Source organism: Trematosphaeria pertusa, assembly GCF_010094035.1.
Source record: "Trematosphaeria pertusa strain CBS 122368 unplaced genomic scaffold BU26scaffold_14, whole genome shotgun sequence".
Taxonomy (NCBI): Eukaryota; Fungi; Ascomycota; class Dothideomycetes; order Pleosporales; family Trematosphaeriaceae; genus Trematosphaeria; species Trematosphaeria pertusa.
This window is the reverse complement of record NW_022987225.1, coordinates 96,651-115,133: the sequence shown is the minus strand read 5'-3', so window position 1 is coordinate 115,133 and position 18,483 is coordinate 96,651. Positions and strand designations below refer to the sequence as shown.

The window sequence follows — 18,483 nt, the reverse complement described above, 5'->3', positions numbered from 1 at the left end:
TCCGTGGCCATCCGTCGAGATGCAGCTAAAAAGTGGAACCAGACGGTTCGCGCCGACCTCTGAAAGATCTCCTTCGATATCCGAAGCGGCGGGTGCGGGGAAAGCTTCGACGTCTTGGGCCTCTGTCGAGCGATGAATGGCAATCAATTTTGCCTGGTTCGGACAAAACGCGCGATGCAGTGCCGTTGTGCCTGGCAGGGGGTGCTACGGGGCACACGCGACCAGCTCTGCGCACTCATTGAGTGGAGGAACGAATGTTTTGACTGTGGGCAAGACGAAGATGCTCCGCCGCATAGAGATGCCCAGCAGCTGTCACAGTTTCAACTCGCGATATCCGGGTCGTGCGAGTGTGGTGTTGAGCGGGATGGAAGTGTGGGGTGCTTGGCGGCCGCGGCAGAATGACGTCTGCGCTAGCGTGCGGCTCGTCGTCACGATGAGAGCTTCACGACGGGCACGCTCAAGGCAGCCTTTATGGCACTGATTCCAGCCAATTCGACCTAACCTCCACCTCCACCTCCACCTCCACCTCCATTGACAGGACCGGAGTGCAACATGTCGTCCTGCTTTGGACTCCGCAAGCCGCGCGACGACGACCAGCGGCCGCTGCTGCCCCAGTACCGCAATGACACGGCGCTGCAGCGAGAGCTCCACCAGAAGCTGCACTCGTATCAGATGCTCCGCGCCCTGTCCAAGGGCTTTATGCCATCGAACGAGCAGGTCATCACCAACCTTCGCAGCCTCCTCGCCGCCGACATCCTCAATCCCGACAACCCTGACCTGAGCGACTCCGGCCGGCTGCTGGTGAAGCACACCAAGCGATGGCTTCACGAATTCATCGATCTGCTGCAGCACAAAAACAGCAAGGATCAGATACAGGACTTCATCTGGTACCTGTCTAAGTCGAGGGTCTCTGTCGATGTGGACGACATTGCCCATCGCGCCTCCAAGTCAAAGGCCAAAGCAGACACTGTAGCGGGTATGTGGTCATGGAATAGCTGGCAAACATATCTGTTGAGTTCTGGCTAACCCGTGAATAGCTTATAAAAGTCTGCAAACAGTCGGCTCGTTGCTGCTGACGAATTCCGATTTCCGCATCTTCCTCTCCGATCTCAACGTCGTCGGCCGCGAAATCTTCAAGGACACCGCATTCGCACTGTCCGAAGTGGCACATGAGGCTGGGGAGAAGATAGAGCCCTCAGAGAGTGAGCAGAAGACATTGAAAGAGCCGGGAGCAGACTCGGACTCTCCCCCGTCTGCGGACAATCTCAATGGACAAGCCACGGAAGTCGCTCAAGTGGTTGGCTCCGGGGCGGTGAAAGTGGCAAAGGAGGCAAAAGACAGTGCGGCAGACAAGCTAAGGAGCGAAGAGGGAGACTCGCTGCTATACCGGCTGAAGAAGACGGTCACGGACTTGCGGAAGAAGAGGGATTACTCAGAGTCGGTCTCGACACTGGGCCTGCTCCTCCAGCGATATGCTATGTCGTACTCCCGCATCGTCGAAGATACCATGGGCGCTACCCAAAAGGATGTGAACACGAATCCCGCTATGGAGAAAGCAGTGAAGAACTTCTGGACGTTCTTGAGCTCTTTCGGCGACGAGGAAGAGTGGAAGAAACTCGAGGATCGCTTCCATCAGGTCATGGAGCACTCGAAGAAAGACCCACGGTTCGAGGGCCTCATGAGCGACATCGGCAACTCCCTGCAAAAGCTGCTGACGGACCCGGACTTCTTTGATCATGCAGATGAGAAATTCCAAGAGCTGCGGAAGAAATCTCGCGGCGTCGGCACAGACTCCTCCCTGCGAGATGATGTTGACGCCTTCTTTGTGCAAGTACAGAGAACCTTCGAGGCAGTGCTCCGCGACCAAGACATCGCAAAGCTCATCAAGACAAGCACGCAAATTTTCTACATTCTCTCGCCAGCATACCGCTACACCAACACCGAGCTGGTCCAAGACGCAATCAACGTCTTCGTGCCGCTCCTCATCCAAGCCATCCAATACGTCCCCATCCCGCGTCTCGAAGTCTCTACCCCGGAGGTCGACCTCCTCCTTGAGAACCTCATCATCGAACCTGGCAAAACCATCAACAACACCTCATTCCTCCCCTTCCGCTTCCGAGTAGAGACGTACAACGACTTCGAGATCTGGAAAGCGCGCTTCCGCACAGCCTCTTCGGTAACCTCAAAGATGACCATCAAAATCGACGGGCTCTCCGTGCGCGCCGACGAGATTGGGTTCTTGCTCCGCGCGCACTCGGGCTTGCTCCGCCTCGCAGACGAGGGGATCGCATCTTTCCAGCTCGACGAGCGCGGTATCGACATCCACCTGGACGTCGAAATCGCAAAAGAGCGGATGGAGCAAATCCTCACACTCAAAGCTGTGCGGGTGCACATCCACAAACTGTCCTACACCCTCCGCAAGTCCAAGTTCAGCCTCATCACCTGGCTCCTCAAGCCGCTCCTCCGCCCCGTCATCCGCAAAGTCATGGAGAGGCAGCTCGCCACCGCCATCGCAGACTTCTTCCACGCCGCGAACCGCGAACTACTCTTTGCACGAGAGAGGCTGAGAGCGACCCGCATCTCGGATCCGGACGACCTGAAGACGTTCGTCAAGGCGGTAATGACGCGCTTGACGCCCGCCGAGGACCCGGATCTATACACAAGAGTTGGGGTTGCGCCGCCAGGCAAGGGCGTGTTCAGGGGCAAGTATGCGCCTGGTAGCGTGGTTAAGCTCTGGGAAGAGGAGGGTCGGCAGGCGGCTGAACGGATTGATGATATGGACGAGGGTGCGTGGAGGAATGATGTTTTCGATTTGCATGCCATGATGCTATGATCATTGGAGCGGCTTAGGCCGACTTGCACTGAAGAGGGTTTTCTCATTATTTTATGAGGGGCAAAAGCGAGTAGGGGCTTTCTTTCGGCAGATTGTGTAAGTATCATGATTCCTGCAGATTGCTTCGGGAGTTTTCTTAGGGCAAAAAGCGGGATGCATGGACGGTACAGGCAGCATGGGATACCTTTCGCATGTAGTATATATGGGCATATAATCTTTAAGGATCATATTTCAAGACTATCATCTCGTGAATGCCTCGCGCTCAAACCCCAGCCCCATGTAAGTCCCCATGTGTAATTCCCCACGAACAACGAAGGCTATTCTAATACTATTGGTCGAGCTCTCCTGTATACCGCTATTTAAGTGCTACACCGCTGCATTTGAAGCATGTCCGGAGTAGAATCCTAGTTCCACAATCCTGGCGGCGATCTGAGCATTGCCTTGTTCCTTGACCCGGTTCGGGAATACCAGCGCATGTTGCCCTCTTCCTTCTCACTACTTAAATCGATGTCTTTCTCGTACCTGGATGCCTCAACGTATCCGTGCCGGTATCGTGCTGCGCACGCGAAAGCCCCGACTAGCCCGGAAGGTTGCCCTTTACGTGCACCCGTCCATGAGCAAGGCCATGGTTCCGTTAGCCTGAGTTATGTGCGCTGGGTGACAGGCATGCACCGGAGACTCGCAGGCCCTCTAGGCGGCGGCGGGGGATGTTTTAGTCACCTTATTCGCCCGCGTGGGGTCCCGTGGTGGATTGGTCCTGCATTCGCGTGATGCTGTGTCCGCGGCCGCAGCATGCGGGGTGTACCAACATCTTGGGAATGTGTAAGGAGACAGAGGTAGGAGTGTGGCGGGTGAATACACGTGGCAGTCTCTCGGTGTTCAAGAATCGCTCACGCGTTGTGAAGGATGCGAGATTGTCTCGGCCGAGCCCCTGATCTTTCGACCATCACGAGCTCGAGGCCGGCACATCATAAGGGCTGGGCCACGGCTCCGCCACTGAATCGAGCTGCTCGAGGGAGTGCAGTATGCCCTGTCCTGGGACGACCGCCGTCCTCGCGTTCGCTCTCACTCTTTCCGTCACGGCGCGTACGCGTTCGGATAAGTTAGGCGCAGGCATCGTGGAGCCCCTGGCTGGGTTGGCAGAGAACGGGAGAGGGCCTGCTATGGGGCCTGCTCCATCGACAGTCGCTCGTGGAAGTCGTGCAAAAGAAGCAGATGGTTGAGGTTGGGATGATTGCGACGACGATTCTGCGCCCTGGGCGTCCACGATATCCACTTCATCCACCAGCCCAAGTGGCAGTTGTCCAGAACGATGGGTCAACGATGAAACGGAGCCAGACATCATGCTAAGAACGCCTGACCCCGATGCCGTGCTCAGGTTGCTTCTGCGTTTCGGAGCCGGAGCCGTCCTTGGGGCGCTATTCCTACCCTCCGTGTATAGATTGAACTTCCAGTCCGAATGCGGGTTAGAGACCAAACTCTGTCCCGAGCCAACTCGCGCAGTAGGCACGCCCGAGTACGACGATATAGGTATGCGTGCCGTGCGGGGAGGTGGTGCGTTCGGTCTGTGGTCGGCGTGAACAGCTCGATGGTCCATCCTCAGGGTTGGTTTGCCGAACTGCGAATGGAGTGTATTGGAGTTCAGCACGAAGGGGAAATTCCCACTGTATAGGGCACTCTGACTGCGTTGCATCTCTCCTTGAGCAGGGCGTCGCGCAGCCGGTGCACTACTTCCAGTCGTCGCATGGTGCTTAAGCGTGAGCTTAATCCCAGACGTCCCCGTCGAGAGTTCCGCGTACTCGCTCTGTGAGACCTGCTTATCGGACGCGAATAGACTTACGAAGCCTTTCTCTTCTGCTCTGTAGGCGTTGTGGCCTTGCCGCCGGTGAAGGATGACACTGGCTTCCTGGTCGAAGCGAGCAGAGCAGATATCACACGCGAATTCTCCATCGGCTGTAGGGTCGGTCACAAGGCGGGGTGTTGCGAACTCTTCGCAGCTTTGGCTGGACGCTATTAAGCCTGCTGAGCGATGCGAAAGCCACATTTCCATACTGAGACCGCTTGCGAAGTGGTCTGCGAGGTGGCTGATCCATGTTAGTGCGATGCATGAAGCACAAAGCCGCCCACAAGTTCTTATATCAGAATTCAACGGAAAGACAGCGGTGGTGGAAAGAATCCTGCGTTGCCTAGAGCTTCCGTCCCATCGGATTTAGAGCGAGATCGTTACACGGAGGAAATTGAGCTCACTTACTCGACTCTTGTCGCCCAGTCCGGCAAGGTCTTACCACAGAAACCGCAAAGAAGGACGACTCTGCGCACAACGGGCCGACACCATCGTCCAATTCCTTGAGGGGGTGGACAAGCATGCACCTGCTTGATGTGTTGAATGAGCTTGTCCTTGCGTAAGAACGCACGCTGAGCACGGGGTGTCTCCGAGCAAGTGATGGCCTTATGTGCGTCCAAATGTCTTTGATCCGGATTCAACTCGTCACAGAAGACGCAGCGTGAAGCGTCCACGGGCCCATCTGGTATGCATACCCATTCCTTTTGTGGGAAGTGGACCGACTCTTCGTGGCGCCGCCAGTCGTACTTCTGCGCGAAGTCCAGCGTGCAGAAGGTGCACTGATATTTCCTCGAGGGGCTGGAGGGTTTGCGATCAATCGACGGGAGGATTTTCGCCGTGGGTTCGCGCTGTCTCTTGCGGCCTCGGCGGGGTCCGCGGTTGTTCACGGAGTCTACGCTGGCGGCTGAAGAGCTTGAAGCTGAACTCCGCGCACTGTCGGAGACTGACCTGGCGTCGGTTATACTAGAGTGTCTTCGGGGGCTTGCGTCTGTAGGTGGCTTCATCGATACTGCCGCTTCTCGTACAGCGTCTTCGGAGAGGCCCTCGTCTTCGGGGGAGCTTGAAAGGAAGCGTTCCATGGGCCCTGGTTGCGTGCTTTGAGTTTGTTGAATATCCATCTTCGAAGCCTTTCGAGGCGATGACGGAGATTGGGGACTGGATACTTTGGGTAGCTTTCGAGCTCTTGCGTTGGCGAAGAATGTGCGAACTTGGCGAATCGACAGGCCTGTGCGGGAGGCCAAATCCTCGATTTGTTCCTGCGGGACGTAAGGATCCTCTCTGTGGTGCTCAAAACATTCTTCAAGAAGCTTCTTAGCATTAGGCGGGATCCGTCGTCTCTTCTTTCTCCCGCTGTCTTCGTCGTCTTCTTCAAGCGAAGGAACCGGAGCGGAAGCCACTATAGCCCTCGGCGGGAGGCTACTGTCGGCTACGTCCAGTGGAAGAGGAGCATCCCACTGCTCGGAAGCAAAAGCTTGTGCTGCGAGCTCTGGCCACAAAACGTCCATCAAAGGGACGTCACCAGGCTCAAGCGGTACGCCGTTGGCCAGAAAACCTGAGCTACCGAGCTCGGCGGCTTGATCCGAGGAGAAGACAGGATGTTGCGCTAGGAACGCGCTCGTCGTAGCCAGTGGGCTAAACATCGTCAGCACGAGCAAGCGCGGTAGCAAGACGAGGAAGGCGCGGCCAAGGCAGGCTGGGTAGCTTTGACAAGTTGGCATGTCGGGAATGCGGACGCATCTCTTCTCACCGCAGATAAGATGAAGAGGGCGGAGTGCCAAAACGGGCTGTTACTGATCATGAAGGAGAACGTGTGGCCGCTCAGCTAGGGCAACTCACAGCGTCGTACTTGTGTTCGCTCCCACCCCGCCCACGATATCACCCGCAGAAGCACCTAACTCTTCATCGCTGAACGAAAAGCCCCCGGCTGCAATCCAGTCGGCGAACTCAGCATTTCTCGGTGCGTCAGCTACCGTGGTGCCATCGAAAAAGCCGTTCAGCTCGTAATCGTTCCGGAATGTCTCCATTTGACCGCCCCGACTAGGCCTCGTGATATCGACCAGCCCTGATTATCAAATGTCGGCGTTGATGCTGTATCCTCGTAGATGCTCTTGTCGGCGAGTTTTAAGCCTGCTATGAAACTGATGCAGGTCCGCCCTAATCATCACCCGTCGCCGGTTTCATATTGGATCGAGGCTTGAAGGTTAGAATAGTTGGCTTACGTAGACAGCTTACTACAAATCATAGGCGGCTCCGAGCTCCTTCGAGATCGTTCTTAGCGAATACAAGTAAGCGACAGAGAAATGAGGTCAAGTTTGAGGAGTGCAAGTGGAAGCTTGCGGGATGATACGCTAATATGCCGGTTAGTGCCTCGCTTGTCACTGCCCTTTCCCCTTTCGAGCAGCTATTGTCCACGTGATAATATCAAGCTGCCAGCCTGGAAGAATACGTTCGAGGAGAAGTGCATAAGAAAGTTCTTGATTAGCTACTGTACATGAAGGAAGTAAAGCTAATGGTATCTGCGCTGAATAAACCAAGGAAATGCTTACTACACTCTGTTTGTCCTTATCCCTTGCTCAACCCCAACCTATCTTCATGGCTCCCCGTCGTCCCATCACTCATCTCTCACTGAGTCCATTCTCCGGTGGATTCCCTTCACCGTTCAATCGCTTGTACATAGCCTAGAACAAGAGACCGCCCAACACCGCACCACCCAGAAACCCGGCCGCGACTGGAGCCCCCAAACCACCGCCATAGCCACGACCATACGGCCGGCCGTATGGCCCCATCGGCCTTACAAACCGCGCGTTGGGATCCGCATACGGGCCCTGGGCATACGGATTGTACCCATACGCGCCCCGTGGGATTGCGGGCCCGCTTGGCGGCTCGATGTACACGTCGCGTCCCTGAGCATCTTTGCACAGGAACTGCGGCTGTCCAGTTTCTAGAGCGCGTACCATGGCCTGGCGAGCCCGCAAGTGCGCGATGTAAGCGCGACGTTCTTGCTCCTCGCGCTGGATGCGGTGAGTGGCGCGCTGTTCGTGCGTGGTACCCGTGAGCTTGTCTTTCATTTTCCGAGTGAACTTGTGGATGCCGGTTGGCTGAGGGTCGTTGCTGGATCCAGCGGCGGCTTTGCGGCGGGGATGGTGGTCTCCTGTCTCGTCGTCGGAGCTCTCCGCAGTGAGGTCTTCGAGAGTCATGCTTCTGTGCATTCGAGCATGCAGTTTTCTCTCCTGGGGCGACAACGTCGACAAGTACTCCGGGTCATCGTACGGATGGACCCATATAGATCGCGGGGGATTCGCCTTTGTATCCACGAAAAACTGGTGCCCCTCTACAGGGTCAAATTGTCGGATCCAGCCAGGAGGCAGCGGGCGGTTCTCGTCTTCCATAGAGCGACGCCGTTCCGGTGGTATTCCATTGCGGGCGGTTTGTTCGGCAGGTCCGTCCGTAGATACGCGTGTTGGTGTTGAAGCGGAACCTGTGGCGGCTTCATACGAAGGAGGGGCGGTGTCCGGTGGATATGTTGTAGACATGGTAGACTCTCTCGTGAGAGAACGTCGACTCTTTTGTGGAACGTGAATGTGGAGCGCAGTCGAAAGATGATATTTCCTGACGGAACAAAGGCGACGCGAGACTGCTGCGAAGTGTAAGGTTTCAGGAAGCCGAGCTACGGTTATTGCGACGTTGGTATTTAAGACATGAGCTGCGCCTTACCTGGGTACTTGCCGATCAAGACGCTGTGGCGTTGCTTTCGATGATGGTCGATGACGTGGGCAAAGTAGTGGCATGTGCTTCGCCTCTTCGGTGGTATCACGCGCTCAAGCTTTGAAAACTTCGCAAAAGCTTCAGAATTTGAGTCCTGAGGACTGAGAAGGCATTATCGTCGAACAGGTTGAAGTGTTAGATGTGGGTCTTGGATCTCGGAATACAGGTCATTGGGCGCCTGAGGTCTCAGTCTGCCGCGGGAAAGGCTGAGGACCCCTGTAAGTGGGTGGCTGTGCGGGGTATTTCCGCAGTTTACTTCCGGGTCGAGGAGTCAAGCTGCGGACCTCGTTATGGACCTTAAGAGTTCTCCAGCTTAGGCCGTCTCCATGTGGCACAGTCACTTGCTTGCGCTGGAATGAGCGCAGCGAGGCGAACAATAGATTACCCCATCCAGATCGTGGCATTATACACGACCAGGACGAGGACTGCTATTCTCCTGAACCCCCATCCACCGCTATACTACCACCATAACCCAAGCGCTCAAAGAGCACGTACGTCGAGGTCCAATGTTGAATCTTCGAAAATTGTGCTCGTCGCGAAGCACATGTGTCTATGTTGCAATGACTCGGGAAAAGCCTTTCCAGCAGATGAATGCAGAAAAGCTCTTGAAAGACATGAAGTATAAAGGGGTATCCCTTCCCGACGCCGAACTTGTTGAAAGACTTTTGTCCCGCAAGGATATGCATTCATATCATCGTGAAATCTTGACCTCGCGGATGAAGTTGATTCAATCCACGCATGCATTAAACATAATCATACAATTAGAACTTCAGCGTCTTGGGCTTTTCCCAAGTGAAGTCTGTACCGGTTAGCGGTTGCGTTCAATGATTGGATTTCACATGACGTACCCTGGTTGGTGAAGTGGCCGTTCTTGGCCGTCTGGCAGTAGATGGGGTTCGTGAGGTTCAGCTCCTTGACGATGACACCCGGGCGCAAGTCGAAGTTCTTCTTGATGATTTCGACGAGCTCTTCGGAGGTCTTGTTAGAGGTGCCGTAGGTCTCAACGAAAAGCGAAAGGGGCTCAGCTACGCCAATGGCGTAGGACAGCTGAACGAGGGCGCGACGGGCCAGCCCGGCGTTAACGAGCGACTTGGCGATCCAGCGCGCAAGGTAGGCAGCGGAGCGGTCAACCTTGGAGTAGTCCTTGCCGGAGAAAGCACCTCCGCCGTGGGCTCCCCACCCTCCATAGGTATCAACAATGATCTTGCGGCCGGTGAGGCCGGCATCACCCTGGGGACCACCGATGATGAAGAGACCGGATGGCTGGATGTGGTAGACGGTCCTGTCATCCAGGTACTTGGCCGGAATAACCTTCTTGATGATCTTCTCCTTTATCTCCTTTCGGAGCTCCTCGGTGGAGATATCCTCGCTGTGCTGGGCCGAGACGACGACGGTATCTACGCGGAGAGGTACAACAGCGCCACCATCGTGGGCATACTCGACCGTGACCTGGGTCTTGGTGTCGGGGCGCAGCCACGGGAGGCTGCCGTCGTTGCGGGCCTCCTTCATGGCGTGGTTGAGCTTGTGCGACAGCAGGATGGTCAAGGGCAGCAGCTCCGGAGTCTCGTCAGTGGCATATCCGAACATGATGCCCTGATCACCGGCACCAAGCTTCTCCATGGCCTCATCGTAATGAAGACCCTGGGCAATATCGGGCGACTGCTGCTCGATGGCGACAAGGACGTTGCAGGTCTTGTAGTCGAAGCCCTTCTCGGAGTGGTCATAGCCGATGTCTTTGATGGCATTGCGGATGATCTTCTGGTAGTCGAGGTGGGCCTTGGTGGTGATCTCGCCAAAGACCATGATCATGCCAGTCTTAGCGGCCGTCTCACAAGCGACCTTGGAGAGCGGGTCCTCCCTGAGGCAGGCATCGAGGATGGCGTCGGAGACTTGATCGCTGAGGGCGGAGGTTAGCAAAAATCTTCGGGATACCTGTATTTGCGACTCTGGCTGTGAGAAATCGCTCCCCGGATACGAATACCCGCGGTGCTGGGACCATTGTGCAAATTTTCGACGCTGCAGGTCGTGGGATATAGAGGAGCATGCGGGGAACTTACCAAATCTTGTCCGGGTGTCCCTCACCGACCGACTCGGATGTGAAGAGGAAGGTTCCCTGAACAGTAATAAGAATCAAGGCGGGGTCGCATTGGGCATTTCGCAATGTACCTTGGTGTAGCTGGGGTTGATACCGTTGGTGGCAGTCATTGTTGCGAGAGGAGACGGGTGTCAAGAGTGTAGTTTAGGACTTTCGACCGCGTGGGAGGAGTGGTGAGGTAATAGAAGGAAGGAGGGGGAGGCGGAGTGCGATGGAGACTTTGGAGGGGAGCAGACGGAGCCGGTTATAAAGCGGAGAGTTTTAGGAGTCCTTTCAGGGCAAGCGCGAATTGCCGAAAAAACAGGCCTCACGGTCGCCCGCAATGAGCGCCCCGACGTCGCAGGCGGCTAGCACGCAATTCACCGCCTTCCGAACAGCCAATCAGCGCGCGTCCCCACCGTGGGCTTCACCGCCCGACCCCGACGGGGCAGAAAACGTCGCGCCGCAGCCTGCTCCGAAAAGTTCTCAACACCGACGCATCGCAGCGGCCGCCATGAGCAAGTTCGGGACGCTGGTTATGGTGCGGATAAATGCCGCCTTCCCGTGGACTGATGGCTAATGTGCTCAGGGACCTGCCGGGGCTGGCAAGTCCACCTTCTGCACCGCCCTCATCCAGCACCTCCAGAGCAACAAGCGCCCATGCTTCTACGTCAACCTCGACCCCGCCGCCGAAGACTTCTCCTTCGAGCCCGATCTCGACATCAAGGACCTGATAAGCCTCGAAGATGTCATGGAAGAGATGAGCCTGGGCCCGAATGGCGGCCTGATATACTGCTTCGAGTTCCTGATGGAGAATCTCGACTTCCTGACCGATCCGCTGGAAGAAGTCACCGACGAGTACCTGATCATCTTCGATATGCCCGGGCAGATCGAGCTGTATACCCACGTTCCGATCCTCCCAGACCTTGTGCGAACGCTCATGCGCGGGTCGCTGAACATCAACATGTGCGCCGCATACCTGCTCGAGGCTACCTTCGTCATCGACCGGCCGAAGTTCTTCTCCGGGACGCTGTCCGCGATGAGCGCTATGATGATGCTGGAGATGCCGCACGTCAACATACTGAGTAAAATGGATCTTATAAAAGGACAGGTTGCGAAGCGGGATCTGAAGCGATTCGTCAACGCCGACGTGGAACTGCTAGACGACGACCCGTCAAGGAGGAAAGAAGATGAAGAAGAGGAAAAGAAAGGATACGAAGATCCAGCGTCGACAAAGAGCCTCATGAGCGGATCATCCTTCCACAAGCTTAACAAGGCAGTAGCGCAGCTCATCGACGACTTCAGCATGGTTTCTTTCCTCAAGCTAGACGTGCAGGACGAGGACAGCGTTGGCGCAGTGCTGAGCTACATCGACGACGCGATTCAGTTCCATGAGGCCCAAGAGCCCAAGGAGCCGAAAGACGAGTATCTGGAGTCAGTCATGGAGGGATAGAGAGCATCATGCGTTGCATTTGCGGAGTTTTGGGTAAGGCTGGTGCTTGTTGCATTTGTGGGCGTTTTTCGAGTGGCCGCTATTGGAATCCACCACAGAAGAAGGCATCATGATACCCACTCTAGGTAATGAGAGAAAATACCATATGAATCAAACGGAACCATAACTATTATGACAGCAATTAGTAATCTAATATTGGTACAGACGCCGCTCGCCCAACGTCAATCCAACCTCTCGAAAGACCAAATTTGGGTATCCCATGCCGGAGTATTAACATCCAGCAGTTTCACGTTCCATGAGCGCCTTCCGAATGCTAACATCCGCTCTCTCGGACCACGCCTTCCCCACTCAAATCTAGCTCTTCGTCCTCGTCTCTCCCGCCTTCGCAAAAATGGGCTCTAGTCTCACGCCCCCAAAACTCCACCCATCCACAAAAACATCCTCCTCGTACTTCTTACTCACAATAAAGCCGAGCGCGCCATCCAGCCCCACGCTCACTTCAACATCCCCTTGGATCTCAAGCCACCCTTTCCCCTTGTGCTCCGCATACCGATTCTTCCCTACGCGTACGCGCACAGCGTCAGGGTGCAGGAGGCACGGAACAAAGTCGGGCGTGATCTTCACATCGACGAACCGCTGTGCGAAGGTTTCCTTGTCGAACGGCTTGCCGACTGAGAACACGAGGTCGTGTGGCGGCGTGTACTTGCTGTTTTGAAACGAGGCGATGAATTGAACGCGGTACCGACCTTGCGGTATGCCGGTTTTGATCGTGCGCAGACAGATGTTGTCTGCGCGCATGCACTGGTACACAGCTGCTTCTTCGCGGCGTCCGTCGTGGTCTAGATCCTCTGCAACTGGGTAGATTTTCTTCAGCTTGCCGGACTCGTCGACGGCTAGGCCGCCTTCGCCGGACGGCGAGGAGGTGCGGAATTGGCTCATGCGTGGTAGGTCTTCCAGGTGTGAGACGACACCCAAAGGCATTCCGGTCTTGAAGTCGACTTGCACGAGCTGGAAGGATTGATCCAATAGCCCCCGGCCATCTATGCCGACGCGGAAGTGTGTGGCACCGATTTCGAATTTCGGTGGGAGAGCGGAGAGTTTCGCCATGATCTCGCCGAATTGGCGGGCTGTGCGCAGTTGCTTTGCATCACGCATGTATTGCTCTGTGAGCGCTGCCATTTCATCTTCCTTCATCCACTGCTCGAGGCTGACGTTCGCGAGGCCGCGGTCCACGTCGAAGCGGTAATACTTTGTAGATGTGTTGTAGTACATGCGCTTCATCTCGTTGTCGACGCGCGCAGTGCTGGTTGCCATCCCCGCGAGAGCAGAGGCCAGTGAGATGTCAGTCCCAAGACCAAAGGGCAGCCACGACGCCATTTTGCGGACGGACGGAATGGACTGGAGACCAGTGCCGACTGACACTATGACGCCAATGGAGCGGCCTTCCCAGAGCGCTTTCGCTGCGTAGTCGACTTCTGCGCAGGGGTTGTTGAAGCCCACGCCGCCGTCGAGATACGTAACTTTAGGGGTTCCGAACTGCATTTCCTCAAAGAAAGTTGGCGCTGCTGAGGTTGCGCGAAGAGCTTCCCAGATGCGAGTCGTCCGGTCGTTGGGGTCATAGGTTGATAGGATTCTGGGTAGTCCTAGCGCGTTCTTGAGAGAAGTGAGCACAAACCCGCGGCAGCCTCTTGCATTCTTCTTCTTGTGGACGCTCAGTCGGGGATGGAGTTTCCAAGTATCTCTCCTAGCTGGCTTAGGGTCGGCGAAGGGGTCGTCCTTGTGTGGTGCTGGCCGCTGCTCGTCGGCGATGTTGCTGCTTGGTGCTGCTGATCCGTTGCTCTTTGGTAGTGCGCCTTCCGCTCCCTTGAGCGTTGCCACTGGGCTCTCGGTGAGAACTTCTGGCGCTGGTGCGGCATCGGACCATATGCTATCGCGGGGGAGGTCGGTCTCTGGGAGCTCTTCGAAGAGGGAGTCGTCCCACATGAGTTCATCTTCGCTGTACCCGAGCTCGGTGATGGCTGACTACGAGAAGTTAGCCATTGTTCTGCCTTTAGAAAATCGAGCCCGAAGGCCTTCAGAGGATGTACATACCTTGATAGCCCTCTCAAGAACCACACCTGAGAACCTCGTTGACCCAGTGGGAACTTTGGTTCCGAACAACTTGATGGACTTATCGTGCTTGAAGATCTGCTCCGCTAACTTTGTGTATATTCCGATGCACTGCTTGCAGTCAAGCCTCAGCCGCGAGAGCAAGATGGCGATGATGCCACCCGTGCTCGTGCCGCCAATCAGGTCAAAGTAGTCACATGGCTTGAGGGGAGTAGTGTCATTTGGCCGCCGTCTTCCCAGTCTCTTCTCTTCTTGTGCAATGTTCTCCATGAGATCGTCGAGGACCATCAGCGAAGATAGTCCCCGCACGCCTCCGCCATCGAGGGATAGTAGGCGCAACGGCGCGTGCGGGTTAGTTTCGGTGTTTGAAAGCTCCATGGCGGCTGCTATCCACGTATCACCAAGTCTCGCGAATGCGAGGGGCGTTGCGTAGCTAGGCTAATCCTTTTGGCCAGCGGCAGATCCCAGGGTCTTTGCAAAATGATCGTCGTCCTCGGTCGTAACCCAGAGAGTAGCAAACGGGTGGGTACCTTGGCTTGAAACGTCAGGCGAACTGTTTGTTGTCAAGTCGTTGTGTGCAGGGCTGCTTCCTGCGGTATAAATGCTCCTGAAGGCCTCCCGCAAGTGTAACGATACTGGGATGTCGTACCGTGGTAAAGGCGTGGTGACAGTGGCGGTGTGGAAGGCAATGGGGCCTTTTGATGAATCAGAGGGGTACAAGCCACTCTGTGAAGAAAGAAAGAGATGTTGCCTAGTTAGGCGGAGACGAGGTTGTACAAGGTGACGTAGTGTGTAGCGTAGTGTACTCAGGGGAGTTAGGGTTCTGCCCTCGAGAAGACGCACAGGTCAGTTGGCCTTATATCGCATCATAAACCTATACATGGCCAGCGCCACTCTCGCGTTTACACAATGATGGTGTGTATGCACCCCGCCAGGATCGACGCCAAAGGCAGACTAGGCGCCTTCTTTTGGGTCGCCTGAACCAACGCTTCAGGTAACGCTCTGCACTACGATGGAGGCACAGTACTTCCCAGCGCCAAATTAGAAACGACATACACCACACCAAGCGCCCTGCGGAAGAGATGCACGGAACGTAACATACGCAGAGGGAAATGGGGGCTGTAATGTTGTTTATGCTGGCCAATAGGATAGGGCGAGGCTGCTGCGCCTTCGGTGTGTTTGAAGATGGAGGTCAGCGGATTTCAGCCTGGAGCTGATGTAAGCCTCCACAAGCCCTCGCGCAATGAGGCTCAAGTGACCACGTGGTAATAAGAGCGGAGGATCGACGGTAAGATGGAGAAGATAACCGAGCGAGATAGAATATTCTCTAGTAAGCATTCGAACTGTTTGAGCGGAGATATTGGGCGGGAGTGATGGGCAGGCATTGCGGCCAAGAAGCTTCGGAAAGCCCGGCTTGACGTCCTCCGCTGTTTTGAGACATGGAAGGGTCAGATGAGCAATACTGGAACCGAAGATCCAAGGAACGCCTGTTTGGTGTATCGAAGGCCACAATGACGCATGACATGCAAAAGGGCGGAAGCCGGAAAGCGAGAAAGAAGGGTCAAGGCGGATGGTACCTGCATTGGGTGACTCTTACTGGTATAGGCAGCAATTCGAAAGAACTTGAAGCGGTCGATAACGGATCGTCCCAAACGTGCGCAGCCCTTGAGCCACACGAGCGGCGCAAGCGCCTTCGGAATCCGGCATCACTTGACGCCCGATTGCCGCGCGTCGCTGCCCTTCGAAGCTGTTGCTTGTTTGGTGTCGACTGCCCGTGTATAGAGCGTGCCCTACGGCACCTCAACAGAGGTACCACAGCTAGCATCCGAGCGGTACATTCGGTATACCAATGTGTCCCTCCAACCAAGCACGGGATTTTCGAAGTCTTTCTCTCTACGCTCATGCAGCTGGAAGCCCGCTTTCTGGAGTACGTTCTGGCTCGCAACCAGCTCCGGATCCGTAAGTGCTTCCGCGTATTCGAACCTTTCCTGCTCTCCTCCACTAAAGTGGTCGAAGAAGAGCGGCATGAATGCGCGGAGGGCTTCAGTCGCATAGCCAGCTCCCCAATAGTCGTTGTTGAACATGTATCCCACCTCTGGAGCACGCACGGCTCCAATAAGACCAATAACGCGCGGTCGGGTGCGAGGATTCTCGGTTTCAGGGGGCAGAAGCTCGACGACGAAGTTCCAGCAATTGGCGCGGTCGTGGCAGCCTTGGATCCAGTCTCTTGACTTGTCGACATCGGAGGAGGGTAGGAGCGGCCTATTGACAAGTCAGACATGCAATTAAGATGTTCAGAGCACTCACGTATGCTTCATGACCTCCGGATGGCGCCGCATGAGCACAATGTCTTCCGCGTCCTCCATCACCAGCGGCCGAATGAGCAGCCGCTCCGTCCTAGCCGTAATCTTCGGATCGACAACCACCATCCTCGCCGGCTCTCAGAAATGCAAAGGAGTGAGCGGCCATGTTGCGGTGTGAACGGCTGGTTTAAGAGTCAGGACGTATCGCAAGCCTCCTGCTGGTGATCCTTGCTCGAGGAAACCGGCTAGCCTCATCCAGACACCGACCCTCCACCTCGCACCACAGCTCCAGGGCTCTCCTCAACCGCGCAAACTCACCCGCCGCCCCCCGTAACGCCATGCCTGCTTAAACAGCTCTTGGATAAAGTCCTCCTCGATAGGCCGCTTCGCTGCGGGCTGAAACTCACCGCCTGTCATGTCCTCGAATTCTATTCTTTCCGCATCGGCCAAAGGTGCCACTTTTCTTATCCTCCTGCAAGTCGGCTCGCGAGCGCTCACTTTCGCCGTCAACCAGGTCTTGTTGAGGTTCTTGTCGCCGGAATTGCTGGGTGTTTCAGCCCAGCTGGAGCTCTTTTCTATTTCTGTGCTTTACTTTGCACGAGAGAGCCTGCGAGTCGCGCTGCAGCGGCAGGCTCATGGCACCCAGGCTGTCGTCAATCTTTCCTATCTTGGGGTCTTTTTCGGCGTACCTTTGATTTACGGTCTGGCCCTTTTATGGCTTTCGTCAGAGACCCCCGATGTCCCCTATTTCGTTGATGCCCTGAGCTTGTACTGTCTAGCTACGTTTGTCGAGCTTCTGACGGAGCCTGCTTTTTCAGCCGTGCAGCAGAAGTTGCTGTACAAGATACGCGCTTCAGCTGAAAGTACTGCGACCCTGCTACGCTGCTTTGGGACGTGCGGGTCTGCAATTTTGGCAAGCAAATATGGCGTCGACATCGGAGTCCTGCCGTTTGCAATTGGTCAGCTGGCGTACGCTTTCGCACTTCTAATCGTGTATACGTACAAGATGTGGCCAGTGACCAAAGCGGGACACTTCTCGCTCCTGCTGAAGCAGATTCCATCGACAAGAGAGACGCCAGTCATCCTCAATCATTTCTCAGCACCTCTGCTCCGTCTCACAGCCTCTCTGACCGTCCAATCCACTCTGAAGTACGTCTTGACCCAAGGGGACTCCCTCCTCGTCACGAGCCTTGCCTCTCTCGCAGATCAAGGTGCCTATGCCCTCGCATCCAACTATGGTGGCCTCATCGCGCGAATGCTCTTCCAGCCTATCGAAGAGAGCAGCCGGAATCTCTTCGCCAAGCTCTGCGCCGACAGCAGACCTCTCTCGGACCTCCAAGCCGCAAATACGACGGAAGAGGATGTCAAGAACCAGAAGCAGAGCCTAGGGCAAGCCTCCAAGATCCTTACGACTATTCTCCGGCTCTACTCCATCATATCCCTCTTCGCCGTCACCTTTGGCCCAACTCTCGCGCCGCTCCTCCTCTCCATCGTAGCCGGTAGGAAATGGTCCGCAACATCCGCCTCAGAAGTCCTGTCCACGTACTGCTACTACATCCCCTTCCTCGCCATCAACGGGGTGACCGAAGCCTTCGTGGCCGCCGTAGCTACAAACAAGGAGCTGTACACGCAATCCATCTGCATGGGCGTCTTCTTTGCTTTCTTTGCCGGCAGCGCGTGGTTCTTCATCGGGCAGCTAGGCTGGGGCGGCAGTGGAGTTGTAGCGGCCAATACGGTGAATATGGGACTGAGGATAACATGGAATACCTGGTTTATCAAGGGTTTCTTCAAGAGGAGAGGACTGGAGTTCAGTGTTTGGGAGACGTTGCCATCCGTCACGACACTAGCATCGGCACCCTTCATCCCATACCTGCTGAAGGTGCGGCCAGCGGAGGAGTATCTGGCGAAACATGGCGTGCTGGGAGAGCTGGTCAGCATTGGAGCAGTGGTTGCAGTCTTCATCGTCCACGTTTTCATCTGGGAGAGGAATTTCCTCAAATCCTGCTATCAAATGCTGCGTCCGTCGCGACCAGTCGCGCAGCCGAGAGTCGAAAGATAGAAGAATACAAACACCCCTTCCTTCCTCAGCAAACATTTCGCGCC

General features: G+C 55.7%; 8 protein-coding genes across 8 annotated transcripts; 3 read left to right on the top strand and 5 right to left on the bottom strand.

The window, feature by feature from the left end:
• Window positions 1–552: 552 nt before the first annotated feature.
• BU26DRAFT_568576 (uncharacterized protein) lies at window positions 553–2,833 on the top strand (the record flags this gene model as incomplete). Its single annotated transcript, XM_033833787.1, has 2 exons — window positions 553–976; window positions 1,038–2,833. 2 exons carry the CDS (start codon window positions 553–555, stop codon window positions 2,831–2,833), a joined length of 2,220 nt encoding a protein of 739 aa, XP_033679564.1.
• Window positions 2,834–4,982: 2,149 nt separating this feature from the next.
• On the bottom strand, window positions 4,983–6,685 carry BU26DRAFT_80109 (uncharacterized protein). Its single transcript, XM_033836357.1, has one exon. It carries the CDS (start codon window positions 6,392–6,394, stop codon window positions 5,081–5,083), a length of 1,314 nt encoding a protein of 437 aa, XP_033679563.1. The 5' UTR covers window positions 6,395–6,685; the 3' UTR covers window positions 4,983–5,080.
• Window positions 6,686–7,262: 577 nt separating this feature from the next.
• BU26DRAFT_80862 (uncharacterized protein) lies at window positions 7,263–8,542 on the bottom strand. The gene is made up of 2 exons (XM_033836362.1): window positions 8,391–8,542; window positions 7,263–8,310 (listed from the first exon to the last, which is right to left on the bottom strand). Exon 2 carries the CDS (start codon window positions 8,207–8,209, stop codon window positions 7,355–7,357), a length of 855 nt encoding a protein of 284 aa, XP_033679562.1. The 5' UTR covers window positions 8,210–8,310; window positions 8,391–8,542; the 3' UTR covers window positions 7,263–7,354.
• Window positions 8,543–9,202: 660 nt separating this feature from the next.
• On the bottom strand, window positions 9,203–10,646 carry BU26DRAFT_568573 (S-adenosylmethionine synthetase; the record flags this gene model as incomplete). Its single annotated transcript, XM_033833786.1, has 4 exons — window positions 9,203–9,240; window positions 9,290–10,338; window positions 10,499–10,554; window positions 10,608–10,646. 4 exons carry the CDS (start codon window positions 10,644–10,646, stop codon window positions 9,203–9,205), a joined length of 1,182 nt encoding a protein of 393 aa, XP_033679561.1.
• A 338-nt stretch (window positions 10,647–10,984) lies between these two features.
• Window positions 10,985–12,154, top strand: BU26DRAFT_463122 (uncharacterized protein). The gene is made up of 2 exons (XM_033825114.1): window positions 10,985–11,056; window positions 11,105–12,154. The coding sequence occupies exons 1-2, from the start codon at window positions 11,030–11,032 to the stop codon at window positions 11,966–11,968; spliced, it is 891 nt and encodes a 296-aa protein (XP_033679560.1). The 5' UTR covers window positions 10,985–11,029; the 3' UTR covers window positions 11,969–12,154.
• Window positions 12,155–12,322: 168 nt separating this feature from the next.
• BU26DRAFT_568571 (FabD/lysophospholipase-like protein) lies at window positions 12,323–14,455 on the bottom strand (the record flags this gene model as incomplete). Its single annotated transcript, XM_033833785.1, has 2 exons — window positions 12,323–13,990; window positions 14,060–14,455. 2 exons carry the CDS (start codon window positions 14,453–14,455, stop codon window positions 12,323–12,325), a joined length of 2,064 nt encoding a protein of 687 aa, XP_033679559.1.
• Window positions 14,456–15,867: 1,412 nt separating this feature from the next.
• On the bottom strand, window positions 15,868–16,506 carry BU26DRAFT_533287 (acyl-CoA N-acyltransferase; the record flags this gene model as incomplete). Its single annotated transcript, XM_033831148.1, has 2 exons — window positions 15,868–16,339; window positions 16,385–16,506. The coding sequence occupies 2 exons, from the start codon at window positions 16,504–16,506 to the stop codon at window positions 15,868–15,870; spliced, it is 594 nt and encodes a 197-aa protein (XP_033679558.1).
• A 172-nt stretch (window positions 16,507–16,678) lies between these two features.
• On the top strand, window positions 16,679–18,459 carry BU26DRAFT_608128 (Rft-1-domain-containing protein). Its single transcript, XM_033835817.1, has one exon. The coding sequence runs from the start codon at window positions 16,796–16,798 to the stop codon at window positions 18,437–18,439; it is 1,644 nt and encodes a 547-aa protein (XP_033679557.1). The 5' UTR covers window positions 16,679–16,795; the 3' UTR covers window positions 18,440–18,459.
• Window positions 18,460–18,483: the final 24 nt, after the last annotated feature.

Coding starts and splice junctions, on each gene's coding strand:
- BU26DRAFT_608128 (XM_033835817.1), top strand. CDS start 16,796: ATGTCCTCGAATTCTATTCTTTCCGCATCGGCCAAAGGTGCCACTTTT.
- BU26DRAFT_463122 (XM_033825114.1), top strand. CDS start 11,030: ATGAGCAAGTTCGGGACGCTGGTTATG. Junction 11,057..11,104: donor AGTTCGGGACGCTGGTTATG/GTGCGGATAAAT, acceptor TAATGTGCTCAG/GGACCTGCCGGGGCTGGCAA.
- BU26DRAFT_80109 (XM_033836357.1), bottom strand. CDS start 6,394: ATGCCAACTTGTCAAAGCTACCCAGCCTGCCTTGGCCGCGCCTTCCTC.
- BU26DRAFT_80862 (XM_033836362.1), bottom strand. CDS start 8,209: ATGTCTACAACATATCCACCGGACACCGCCCCTCCTTCGTATGAAGCC.